The sequence below is a fragment of the Rhinolophus hipposideros genome (assembly GCF_964194185.1).
Source record: "Rhinolophus hipposideros genome assembly, chromosome: 21".
NCBI lineage: Eukaryota > Metazoa > Chordata > Mammalia > Chiroptera > Rhinolophidae > Rhinolophus > Rhinolophus hipposideros.
Window position 1 is genome coordinate 24,229,154 of NC_138067.1, and position 13,661 is coordinate 24,242,814.

Here is a 13,661-nt window from a genome sequence, read left to right on the forward strand (position 1 = left end):
CACTACGGGTACAAAATAAACCAGACAGTACCTGTCTTCATGGAGTTGAAAGTCGTGCTATATTTTTTACGGATAATGGGACAGTGGTCAAAGATGTACTTCAAATAATCTTTACAAGAAAAAAAATTAACAATGTTTTTTGAAAAAAATCAGGACAAAGGACACATGGGGGCACAAGGCAGGACAATTTCCCGGAGGTTATGTTTAACTGGGATATGCTGAGAAAAAAAATAAATAAATAAAAAAAATAAAAAAAAAAAATATATATATATATTCATCATATATATTTCAGTCTTGATGGCATAGATAGATTATTAAGATATGGCTACATGCATACAAAATTATATATTTACATATAACAACTATAGTGTTGTTGCAATAGTCAAACGGTCAAATATATACAGGGAGTGCCAAAAAATGTATATACATTTTAACAAAGGAAAATACTGTATTAAAATTGTAATACTCGAGAGACAACCAAGATGGCGCAATAGGTAAATGCTGTCTCACAACCACATCAAAATTACAACGAACCTACAAAACAACCATTATTGAGAATCACCTAACATCAAGCTGAACTGAAGCCTTTCAAATAAGGACGTGTAGAAGAAGCCACCTCCAGACTGGTAGGAAGGTCAGAGACACAGAATGCACTGGTCCCACACACACATGTGACCATTAAAGATTGGGAAGGCTATTTCGGCTGTGGGAGTCCTCCCCATCCCCTAAAGGAGCGAGAGATACCAGCTCCATCCCAGCACATGGTTCCAGTGCTAGGGAGAGAAGTTCCCATAATTTTTGGTTGTGAAAAATTAAGCGGAGATTGTGACTGAGGGAGATAGTATGGCTGCACTCACTGGTGCTCCTCTTAAAGGACTTCATGCAGATTTACCCACCAGTAGAATCACTCTCTCTGAGTTCCAGTGCTGGGGCAGCATCTGGAAAGGCGGCAGGAACAAATGGTAGGGAATTGAGTTGTCTGGCTTAGGACGGGGGCTGGAGAGGCAGCTTTCTCCTGGATGGAGAAGCTGGCAGAGGACATTGTTTCTTTGCTGAGCCTCCCCCTTTCCCCGTGGGCAGATGCAGATGGCCACCATATCTGGTCGCCATATCTGAGTTACTGTGGCTCGTTCATCATACCCTGGCAATTCCAGACCCGGCCCTACCCAACTTTCAGGCACACCCAGGTCGCTTCCAGTGGCTTTTTCATGCAGACTGCTTATCTTGGCTCAAGCTGCACTTTCCTAGGGTTTCTCAAAGGTTCGCAGAACCCAGACAAGCCGCATATGGCTTGAGCGTGTCCTGTACCTCTAGCTGAGCAGCCCTAAGCGGGCACTAGTGGCAGCCAGCCTTGGTTCGCGGCTTGGCCTCTCAAGGTGCTTCCAAGTATAGCACAGGCGGCAGACATCTGTGGGTTTCTTTCCGGCTCCTACTAGATGGCCCCAGGTGGGGCACGGGCTGCAGCTGAAGTAGACCTACAGCGGATCCCCTCCAAGTTGGTTCTGGAACTGGTGCCCAGTGGCCAGCTTCAACACAAGCTGGAGCATCACCCAGCTGTCTCCAAGTACAACACATCCAAGGGGTGGATTGGGCAGACACCAGAGCCCTGCTGAGGCAGATCCTGCTCTGTAGGATCAGCCCCTGAACAACAACTCTTCCACTATAGTCAAGGCCAGTCCTCACAAAAAGTGAGCCCAAGGGTCAGTCCCTCACATTGATGTACGATTATCAACCAAGGCTCAACTACAAGAGGAGGGCTCACACAAACCACACAAAGGACACACCTGGAGCACATGGCTCAGGTGACCAGAAAGACGACATCACTGAATCCCACAGCACACCTACTACATAAGGCCACTCTACTAAGACTGGAAGACATACCAGCCCTACCTACATAGAAACAAACACAGGGAGGCAGCCAAAATGGGGAGACAAAGAAAAATGTCCCAAACGAAAGAACAAAACAAAACTCTAGAAAAAGAACTAAGTGAAACAGAGATAAGCAATCTATCAGATGCAGAGTTCCAAACACTGGTTATAGGAATGCTCAATCTCATAAAAATGCAAATGAAAACTATGAAGGAAAAAAAACCAATTAGAAATAAAGGATACAGTAATTGAAACAAAGAATATATTACACGGAATCAACAGGTTAGATGAAGCAGAGGATCCAACCAACGATGTAGAAGATAAAGTAGCAGAAAACACCCAATCAGAACAGCAAAAAGAAAAAAGAATCCAAAAAATTGAGGAGCGTTTAAGGGGCCTCTGGGACAATAGTAAGTGTACCAACATTTGCATTATAGGGGCACCTGAAGAAGAGAGAGAGCAAGGAATTGAAAACCTATTTGAAGAAATAATGACAGAAAACTTCCCTAACCTGGTGAAGGAAATGGACATACGAGACCAGGAAGCACAGAGAGTTCCAAACAAGATAAACCCGAAGAGGCCCACACCAAGACACATCATAATTAAAATGCCAAAGGTTAAAGACACAGAAAAAATCTTAAAAGCAACAAGAGTAAAGCAGTTAATTACCTACAAGGGAGCCCCCATAAGACTGTCTGCTGATTTCTCAACAGAAACTTTGCAGGCAAGAAGGGAATGGCAGGAAATATTCCAAGTGATAAAAGCAATGACATACAATCAAGATTGCTCTTCCCATCAAGGCTGTCATTTAGAATTGAAGAACAGCTTCCCAGACAAGAAAAAGCTGAAGGAGTTCATCACCACCAAACCAGTATTACAAGGACTCTTAGAAGGACTTCTTTAAGATGGGAGGGGGGTTAAAAATCGGTGAAAAGGGAAGAGATTAAGAACAAATTGGGTGTTATACAGCAGTCATGGGGATGTAGGTTATAGCATAAGGAATATAGTCAACAATATTGTAATAACTAACGAGGTATGGTGCCAGATACCATGTTTCCCCGAAAATAAGACCTAGCCGGAAAATCAGCTCTAATGTGTCTTTTGGAGCAAAAATTAATATAAGACCCGGTCTTATTTTACTATAAGACGAGTCTTATATAATATAATATGAGACTGGGTCTTATATTAATTTTTGCTCCAAAAGACACATTAGAGCTGATTGTGCGGCCAGGTCTTATTTTGGGGGAAACGTGATACTGGATCTATCAGCATGAGAGATAGGAATGGGGTTGAGGTCAGGGTGAAAAAGGTGAAAGCATTAAGAAATATAAATTGGTAGTTAATACAGTATGAGGAATATAATCAACAATGTTGTAAAGATCGTGTAAGGTGCCAGATGGGCACTGGACTTATTAGGGGGATCCCGTCATAGACAGTGTAGATGCCTGACCAATGCGCTGTACATCTGAAGCCGAAGTAGAATAATATTGAATGTCAACTATAACTAAACATATAGGTATATATAATCATAGGATGTGGAGTACAACATAGGGAAGATAGTCGATGGTATTATAGCAGCTATATAAGATGTCAGAGGACAGAAGGGTAGTAGCTTTGGGGGTGGGTTATCACTTTATGAGGGGTTTAAATGTCTAACTATTACATTGCTTTGTACACCTGAAACTAATAAAATGAAAATAATTTCAATACTCAATATATACCTATAACAAAAGACGAATACAAGTCATACGTATACCTTTTTTTGGCACCCTTGGTATTACGGCTAAATAAAATTAAAGGAAACGTCAAAGCGTTTCAATTTTGAGTTCATCATTTAATATGAATCAAGTAGTGCTATCTTTCTAATCCCCATTATACTAATGCAATCTAAGAGTTTTGAGTTACCAAAGAAATTTTCTTTGGATATATTTTAGACATAGAGCCAGCTCATGGCCATTTCAAACCCTTTCAAACAAAAGAGCCAATCAAGACAATGCTCCATTCATCAAAAACATGCTCATCACTTAAGCATTTTTTAATACCCTTACAACCAAATTGATTAATCAGAGTAAAACCATTAGTCACGGTAAAAAAGACAACATACACATATCTAGCAGCCTCTGGAGGTCATGGAGGAGAAATAGTTATAAGCACAGATCTTGGGGTCATAACAGACCTAAGTGTTGAATCTTATGTCTGCAATTTACCAGCTGGATCTTAAGCAACACAATTATCCTCTCTACGCCTCAATTTCCTCAACTCTAGAATGAGGAAATAATAGGACTGCTGTGAGGATTGAATGAGTTATAATGTGGAGAGCATTTAGCACAATCTTAGGCCTTCAATCTGTTTTTTCAACAATGACAATAATGACAATATCATCATCATCATCACCACCATCATCCTCATCAGAATTTGTCAGCTTTTCTGTTCATTGGGAAATCAAAACATATTTCCACTGCATATTTGTTTTCATGTCTATTAAATATTGTTTGCTAGTACCGCTCCAAACCTGGGAGCAGCCCTGGCTTTGGCTTGTCTTACCTAAGGAATTTTTTGAGATATTGCCGGCTGCATGAAGACCATGAAAATACCCCGTTGTTTCCGGTCAGTGTGGGAGACATGATATTGCCTTCAGCCTTCCTGCAAGGATTGCCTTCTCCATCGTGAATCATGCCGAAGCTGAAACACAACAATAACAACAACAAAAAAGCCTTCTGTGAACAGCCCGTTTCCCCATTGATAGCCAGAGGAAAAAAATGATACACTGAGAATCAATGAACCCAAATGAGAGGCAGAGTTATCGAAAGGGAAAGACAAAAATGAATTACTACATAAAATATTGTAAAATTCATGGAGAAAATTTTCCTTTCTTTTTTTTTTTTTTTTTTTTTTTTTTTTTTTTTTTTTTGTTGAGAGCCCACTGGCCCATGTGGGAATCGAACCGGCAGCCTTCGGAGTTAAGAGCACGGAGCTCCAACCGCCTGAGCCACCAGGCCGGCCCAAAAATAGGAATCATGGAGAAAATTTTAAAGAACACTGAGGACTTTGTTATGGTATGTCTTGGCCACTACAACCAAAGAATGGTATACCTGCTCCATATTTTAAAAGCAAGAAAGTTTTGGTCAAGATTTCTAAGCAAAACTGAAGTGATGGGATAGTCAAATTCTTTTATTTCAAATAGCAAAATATTTTTCTTCCCACTAGTCATGGACCTGTGGTAAGGAAGTTCAGAGTGAGTAGGACTTACAGAGAAAAGCTGATTATAAGTTGTTTAAGGACTGTTAATGCAAAAAGCTAGTGACATAAACGTTTAATGATGATCCATTTATTAACTGAAATAAAAACTCTCTCATTATAATTAAACTTCCTTATCATCATAAACGTCTTTCATAACTAGTGCTTGAACCCATCTACTGAAGGCATATAAAAAACTTGTGGTGAATGCATTTTATAAGAAAACTTTGATTTGTCCCTTTTACCACAGCAGGTTCTAGCAATTACAGAATAAAAATAATTTTAGGTGGTTTATTCCCTAGAAATCATATACATTACACCTAAATGATTCCCAAATCATCTGGCTAGTAGGATACATGTGACACTAATTTATATACCTACATATGACACATATACCATAAAGACAGGGTTTACTTCAGGCCATAGTGAAGTGGTAGGAGATGGGAGAATATGCTTCTTTGGTCATCTCTGAAAAATTGAGTACACACAAAAAAAAACATTGTGGTTTTTCTAGGGAGGCCAAAGATAGAGTGATACCAATTTTGTAATTAATTTAGTTGTTCTTTACCTACTTATGTAAAAGAATAATTATTGCCTCTAAAGAACGTATTTTTAGGAAGCAGGTATGATTCCTGTAGAAATGCACATGCTATTCTGATACAATCTTATTAATATAGCTATCCTTTGAAGGTAGCCTACACAAATAAATAGTTATGTTCTAACCAGAGAGGAATCTGTTGTGACCCATGTCTATAAACTAGACATTTTCCCCACAGTCCCCTCAGTTTATCAGGCAAGTGATGCCTGGATGGCTGTATAATGGGATCCTGTCTGTGAATGTCCCAGGTAATTCAGAGGTGACAGATTCACAAATATACTCAACATATGAGTATACTCAAGGAAAGCATTTTCTCCTCCTCAGCTCTGCCCAATTCAGTTCCTTGCACTGAACAAGGAAATTAAAGGGGTTTATTTGGGAGATACCCTTTCTACATATATTTGTGGAAGTCAATAACAGAAGGAAGTCTACGAAGTACCAGAGGAAAGAGTAAGAATGAGAGAAATGAGGATGGGGTAGGGAGAGATTGAAGCCATTACTCAAATAGGAAACGGTAATTAAATTAGCCCGTCGCTGGAATTTTACGGACATAAGAAAACCAAGTTTGAAGTGAATATTGAACTTAAAAAATGTTTAATTTTCTAATTTCCTTTGATTTAACATCATTTTAGAATATGCATTTTCTTTAGCACATGGCAAGTCATATCAAAATCTCTTGAAATGTCTGTTTCAAAATTTACCTCTATGAGGCCATTATCATTCAGAACTTGAGTACATATTTTATTTTATTATCTGTTCTTCCTCCTAATTCTGACTATTCTCTCCTCACACCATCTGGAGAATGTCTTTGCTTTTTCTTATGAAAATGTTGGATTTTTATTTTGGTAATTTTAACTCATAACCAGGAATGATTAAAATTTTTAACGGCCAGTATTTTGAAAAGTGAGAGATCTGTTCATTTGGACTTCATGCTGGTGAAACAAATTTAAATATATGTTTGACTTTCATAGATACTTTATTTCCTGCTCTGTACAAAGGGGCCTTGTGTCTAATGGGCATTTTTGTACGACCATTCACAGTAAAATTGATTCATTCATATCTTGCTAAGAAAGTAGTTGTGTATAGACATAAAATGCTGGGAATCGGTTGGATAACAGCAATGGTCAAGATTCAAATTTCCTGAAGATAACAAATTTAGTTCATAAGACACACTAACAAAAATATCAAATTGTAAGTTGTAGATGTGGAATAGATGATGCTTGCTTGTATTTTTAAGTTGGAAATTAATTGGATGCTCTGAAAATGAGCATTCAATATAACTGTTGACTATAAGACACACTCACAAACATCCCTAAACTCACACATTGAAAGAGTCAGCTTGCAAAGCAATGTTTATTAGCATGTCGATGCTATTGTTCAAATATTTGAAAATTCTCTGTAGAATTGTGTTCATACCAGATTGCATGCCCCATAGAATAAATTCATCTCATTACTCTTAGTTTCCTCATTCCTCATTTCTAACTCTATTCTCACGAAAGATTTACTAACACCAATGAAATGAATATTAAGTGCATGCAATGACACCAACTAAAAGAATATCCAGTAAATACATCAAGTTTTTAAACAATTAATATGCCATTACACTCTGGGAATTTACATTTCTGCATGATTATTTTCTTGGTATAATGAACTAAAAGCATCTTTGCTGCGGCAAAACGTGGAAGAAAATCAATGCCTAACTGACCAGAGGGTCCATTAAATAACTTGCATCCATTTATGGACACAGTGTAATACTGTGTGGTTTTTAAATGTTGTGGTTTCAAAAGAGCAATGTCAATAATGACTGGCCTTTTTTGAGCCCTTCTTATAGTCAGGCACTATTGTAAGCTTTGCACACGATTTATCCTATTTATTCCGCCTTGATCAATAACAATCATCAGAGGAATGCCAATGAATCACCCAACCAGTTTTCATATAAAGTGGTGAATCAAGGGGTCACTTACTTGTGCCCTGACTCATGTGCGATGGTGAAGGCCAGGCCAAGCCCCGTGTCCTCATTGATGGTACAACTTCGGTACTTACTGCACATCCCACTGATGGGGGCAAACCCTATTGAAAGGTCAATTTCAAGTGTTAGTCCAAAGGGAACACACACAGATATTTGATCATTTTTATGTCCTCAAAACGTTCTGCAGGTTTAGTTTAATGGAGTCACATATTTAACTTTTTTTTGTAGGAAAACACTAAAAGTATATGGTTCTCTCTCCTGTCCAAATAGAAAAATGCAGTATTAGTATTAGTATTTTCTTTCCTTTTAAGATATTGTCATCAACTGATCCTCCTAACAACCCTGTGAAGTCAGTATGAACATTGTAATTCTCATTTTACAAATAGCATAGTAAGTTTATACGCCTTATCTAAGGTTACTATTTGGCTCAGAGCAACTGCTGAAATGATAACTAAATCAATGTAAGATGTTCACTTCACAGTAGGATTAGTGTCAAAATTCAAGGTATATTTTCTAAGAGAACACACATTCTGGTCTTTTTGTAAAGCATATAAAATGGAAATGCCTAAATAATGTGAGTAGATTAAATTCATTTTCTTCCTATTTACTATAACGCAACAAATATCCCTGTTCCCCAAAACTACTTCCGTCCAAGAGCAGTTATAAAATCATTCCAGCCAGTCCTTGGTTCAATCTGGAACTACATGACAGTGTTAAATATCTTTCTTCCCAGTTTGAGACCCTCATAACCAGTAGAACAAGGCTACGTTCACTTGTGAATTGATTGTACCCACCTTGCTGCCATGAGACCACTTGGTAGACCTAATACAAAGACACATATATGGGTGGCACCACCACCATCATCATCAACACCGATCTAGGTGACCATCAATTCATTTTAAAAAGTGTTGAATTCCTACTCTATGCAAAGGAAAACATTAGAAAATATAGTACAGATGTAAAAGATTTAGTGCTTACTCACTATCTTGTACAAATATAGAGCTGAGTCCTTCAAAGGTCAAGTAACTTTCTAAAGGTGGCACTGCTACCAAGGGGCACAGTTAAGTACCATGGAGACCAATCAAATTCTCTTCAGCTACCCAGTTTTTGTAGTCATGATGCTTATGGAATAAACCACAGCTTGTCTAGTTAAATAATTTATCTCATGTCTCAATGAGCATCGATAGAGTTAATAAAGAAAAATACAAAAGGAATGAAGCAAATGGGCTCCCCATTCCACACTGAGTTCAGATAAATAGAACAATATTCACCAGAGGTACAGTAAGGATACTCCACAGTTTAAATACTAGCTCTCCTTATTAAGGATAATAAGGGCCAGTCACCCAATAGAAAGTTTCCATACTGTGTTTTCAGCTAACAGGGGTGTGTGTGAAGCATGTGTTCATATCATACCTAGAGTGTCACATGGCTCATTCTTCCAGGAACAAATATCAAATCCTGTGAGTAAGATGGCGTGGTCATGCCTCTTGCCATTCTTTCCAATGAGGGCAGATTGCCACTGACAAAAACTATTCAGAGACTGGTCTGCATGATGGTTGATCAATAATCCTCCCTATGGGAAACCCACACAAATCAGAGCATGAATTTGTCAGAGATGAGAACGCTGCATCATTCCATTGTACAGGCAAACACAGAAACATGTTTCTAAGGAGAAAAGTCAGCAGAGGAAAAAACTTGAGCTAAGGTTGAAGATAATGGGGGCGGGGAGAGAGAGAGAGAGAGAGAGAGAGAGAGAGAGAACTAACTAAAAACTATTTCAGATAAATTCTCACAATATTTAAAGTAACTACAGAATTTCAATCCTGTAGTTTATGACCAACTATATTTCTACAACAAATAATGTGACATCAGTTCGGAACACACTCATTTATCTCATGCTGATACCACTTTATAAAACTGTTATAACTTTTAGAACACAATTACAAATTTATGATGATAAAGTTTAATGTCTCTTCACCAGAGCATGAAAAAGGTAGTGACTATAGTTTATTTAGCCCTCTGTCAAATTTTTCAGCAAAGAGCTTGGCATACCTAGCAGGTTACAATCAATCAATAAAGTGAAAGCTCACTGGATGGATGAAGAAAAAAATAATTTGTTATTGTAAGATTCTAGAGGGTAAGGTAGGCCCAACCCTTAAAATAATTATTTATCAAAACGTTTGCTTAACATTAGTTAGGGCCAAGTTGAGGGTTTTTAGAGAAGATCGTCAATTATAAGTGAATTAGGATGCCGTGGGCTCAGTGTTCTTGAGCAAAGTATTAGCGATAGGTTAAAGACAAAAGTGTCTTCCAAACAACACACACCCGTTCTAAAATTCCAAGAATAATTTGACAAGTTGTCAACCTCTGTAGCTTTACACACCTGGACAATTAGATTCATTTTTGTCTTGTCTCTGACTCCCTGCTTTGTACATTTATTATTGGCATTACAGAGAAAGAGGAAAAGCCACAGGGGATTTTAAAAATGGTCTGATTAGTAATCCCCATCTCAGAAAAATACAGTTTTAACATCAAAACACTACAAAGCAGTGAGTGCCATGGAATTTAACACTTTATGTTCTCATTTTATAAGTCACCCCATGCTTTTGTCTTGTACCTCATTGTAATCAATTCAGGGACAGTAAAATATTCTTTGTTTATTATCTGTATCTACATGGTGCTGGGGAGATGGTAGGTTTATTACAAGAATTTTCTGATCACTTATTTTCTGTATATTTTCATAATATCCTGTTGCATATACCTGCTAATACCCAGTATATCAAACTTGCAAAATCCAACTAACCCTTAAACCTATTACCACATGTACTTTCCTTGTGAAGCCTACATAATATTTATATTTTATATATAATGTAATATTTGTATTTATAGTATACATGCATATTAAATCATATTTATGTGTTATATATGTATATATATGTTATACATATTATATATGTAATTATTTTGTGATATTTATACAACAAAGTAGCACTTTCCTTGAGGGTAGGGTCAGCATAGTTTCAAATTTGAATTAATGACCAGTACACGGATTGGCACATAGTAGGTGTTCAATGAGCATATCCTGAATGGCAGAATGAATGAAGAAATAAATAAAGTTTGCCACTTACAGGTTCTTGTTCCAGAAGAATCAGGCTCACCACAACAATGTTTATATCACTTCCAATGGTCCCATCTTTAAATAGGCTGGAAACCTGATGGACAATTGGAATCAAACAAAAATAAAGTCTGAAAATGTCCAAAAAGGTGAAGAAGACTCAATGAGAAATATTTATAAGTATACACGCTTTAGTTTCACCAAATACATGTATAATGAAATTTCCTCAAAATTCAATTTTTTCAATAAAATCACATGGCTACATCTGCTATTCAACCCCCACAAGGGAATTCTCGGATTTCTAGCTGTTTTGGAGAGCCAGAAGGGTTGGAGTCCTGACAGCTTCCCTTACCATGTTCATGACTGTGAGAATGTACGTGGTGACATTTGCCTTGCCGTGCTTTTCCACCATTTTCTTGTCTGCTACCACAAGGGTTTCCACGTTTAGCCCCTTTTGTGACTTTCCAGCTGACCTTCTGGGCCGTCCTGTGCTCCCGTATTCATCAAACCTGAGATAGGTGTCCTCTGTGGGAGGCTTTGGGGCATCTACAATGAACATAAGAGCATTTGGCAGGGATATCAGTACAAACATCTGGGTGAGAACGAAATCGAAACCAGGGGAGGAGAAGGACTATGTAACCAACACTTCACTAATCTACTGATAAGTGATGCCATCAGTGCCTGTCTGGGGTTTTGCACCTAGTTTGTGGTCAAGAAAGATTCATTCAATTGAAGTTTGGATGGATGGGTGGATGGATTCAATAACTCAAAAATGCTCTAATGAGTAAAAGAAAGGCTATAATTCTGGTTGGTAGAGCAGGCCAAGAAAAATCAATTTTGTGGGATTAGTCTTTAAAAAGAGAAAACACTCATTTTATTTTATTGTGAAAAAAAACAGCAGAAATAGACATTCTTTGCATTTGAATTCATGGTAACACTTATATATTATTTTCTAAATAAAATTTAGAAATCCATATCCTGTAGAACGTTGTCCATGTCTTATACTCTTGTTTTAGCAACATAAACTTTGATGTAGCATAAAATGAGTGGTCAGTAAAGTCTCTTTGGCCTAGTATGGACTTAGTTATTGGGGCAACAGCATAGTCAGGGGCGACATTGAAAACTGTGTTAGATGCTTTGTACCAGGTAAGGTGTGGGAACCCTTTTAAAAGAATGGATACTGGCCTTGGGAAAGTAACTATGTAAATTAATATAGAATTATTTTAGTACTTGAACAGCTGGTACAGTTCCGTATAATAGTGATGTCTGCTCTCCAGAGAGAGGAATTAAAAGATCAAACCAATTAGAGGTAGACTGAAAACCTCACGTTGGCTACTCTGATGAGTGACCCTGAGTTTAGCTTTGATATCTCATTGTCATTACCAATGCCATTACAATTATTAATAATAATAAGTAGATGTCCCTAAAGGAGGATATTTCAATAACATCCCAAATGTGAAAACCAGTTAAAATAGTAAAAACACTTTTTCATTGTTGCACCCCATCAGCATCTCAGCGGTACCAGTTCCCCTGCTCTGTGTGGGTAAGACCATCCCCTGGCTGCTCCGTCCAGTCCATTTACCACTTGTTGCTACTGAGCCTTTGAAACGTGGTTGGTCGCTGGAGGAACTGAATTTTAAATTTTATTTAATTTTAATTAATTTTAAAAAGCAATACTTGACTTGGTTATTGAAAAACTTCAGTACGTTTGGAAAAACTTGAATATGTAAATCTACTTTTTCAACCTTAAATTTCGTGAAATCTAATACAGATTAAGTATTTCCGGTGACAGAGTATCATCTGACTTGAAACCATGCTTGAAGTGTAAAACAAATACTAGATTTCCAGAAGTGAATGTAAAACATAATTTGTTATACTGATGACATGTTAAGATATCTTATATATATGGGGTTAAATGAACTATATTATCAAATATAATTAAAATTAATTTACCTCTCTTTAAAATTTCTAAAAATGGGGCTATTGGAACGTTTAAAATTACATATGGGGCTGGCAGTATATTTCTATTGGACACTGCTGGTCTAGAAAGAGCAGAAGGTTGTGCCTGGGTCAAAGACAAAGCCAGGGGTCCTGCATTTCACTGCTACCCCCTCTCAGATGCCAGTGTTGTTTCCTGGGAAGTTTCTCCTTCAAGTCCTCAGAAGGAACACTCAGCCCCACCTGCGGATTCACCTCTGATTTCTGTCATTACTGGAAAACTTAGTACTTTTCTCATGAGCACAGAGACAATATTGGAACTTGTGACTAAAAAGTAGGAGGTGCTAAAAGAACAAAAAAGCATACGAAAACCTTGCCTACTTTAACTCCCCCAAATTTAGAATTGAGCACCTAGTGTTTCTCTGATAGGGATGATGCCTGGTCTATCTCCAAGACTAATTTCTGGGGGTGCTCAGTGTAGCCCCACCTTAATTTGCAAAGTCAGCACACCGAATGGCACTCAAGGAAACCTATTGAGGGCCCCATAAGAACAAAACAAGAAAAAGTTTCCTTACATACATTTCTTGCGTCGTCCACAAAAATGCTGCTTTTGCAACCTTCGATGGTGATGCTCTGTTTCTTGACTCTGAGACGTGTGGGGAGTATGACTTGGGATGTGACCAGGATAATTTCGGCTGGAGCCTGGGTAGCCATGGTAATGCTGGACCGTCTCCTCAGCCGTCCTTTTGTACAGCACGTGAGGATGGTGGCCTGCAGGTGAACTGTAGTTGTGTTCCTGGGCCAGTAGCTGAGGTAATGGTGAGATGAGGAATTCATTTTTCCGTGTCCTTATTAGACCTGACTAAAAAAGCCAAACACAAAGAAAACATGAATGATTCCATGTATCCTTTTTTTATGTGTTGATTTTCAGCAAC

The 13,661-nt window shown here is 38.0% G+C and overlaps 1 protein-coding gene across 1 annotated transcript in view; it reads right to left on the bottom strand.

Annotated features, from left to right (window-relative positions):
• ADAMTS18 (ADAM metallopeptidase with thrombospondin type 1 motif 18) overlaps positions 1–13,661 on the bottom strand; it is a gene marked incomplete at its 5' end in the record, with an annotated part of 123,628 nt that overhangs the window by 52,405 nt on the left and 57,562 nt on the right. Inside the window, 6 exons of the mRNA XM_081032016.1 lie at positions 4,414–4,551; positions 7,669–7,774; positions 9,087–9,246; positions 10,802–10,885; positions 11,141–11,334; positions 13,306–13,588. Of these exons, the coding sequence (XP_080888142.1) occupies positions 4,414–4,551; positions 7,669–7,774; positions 9,087–9,246; positions 10,802–10,885; positions 11,141–11,334; positions 13,306–13,588 (965 nt within the window). The remainder of the gene's footprint in view (positions 1–4,413; positions 4,552–7,668; positions 7,775–9,086; positions 9,247–10,801; positions 10,886–11,140; positions 11,335–13,305; positions 13,589–13,661) is intronic.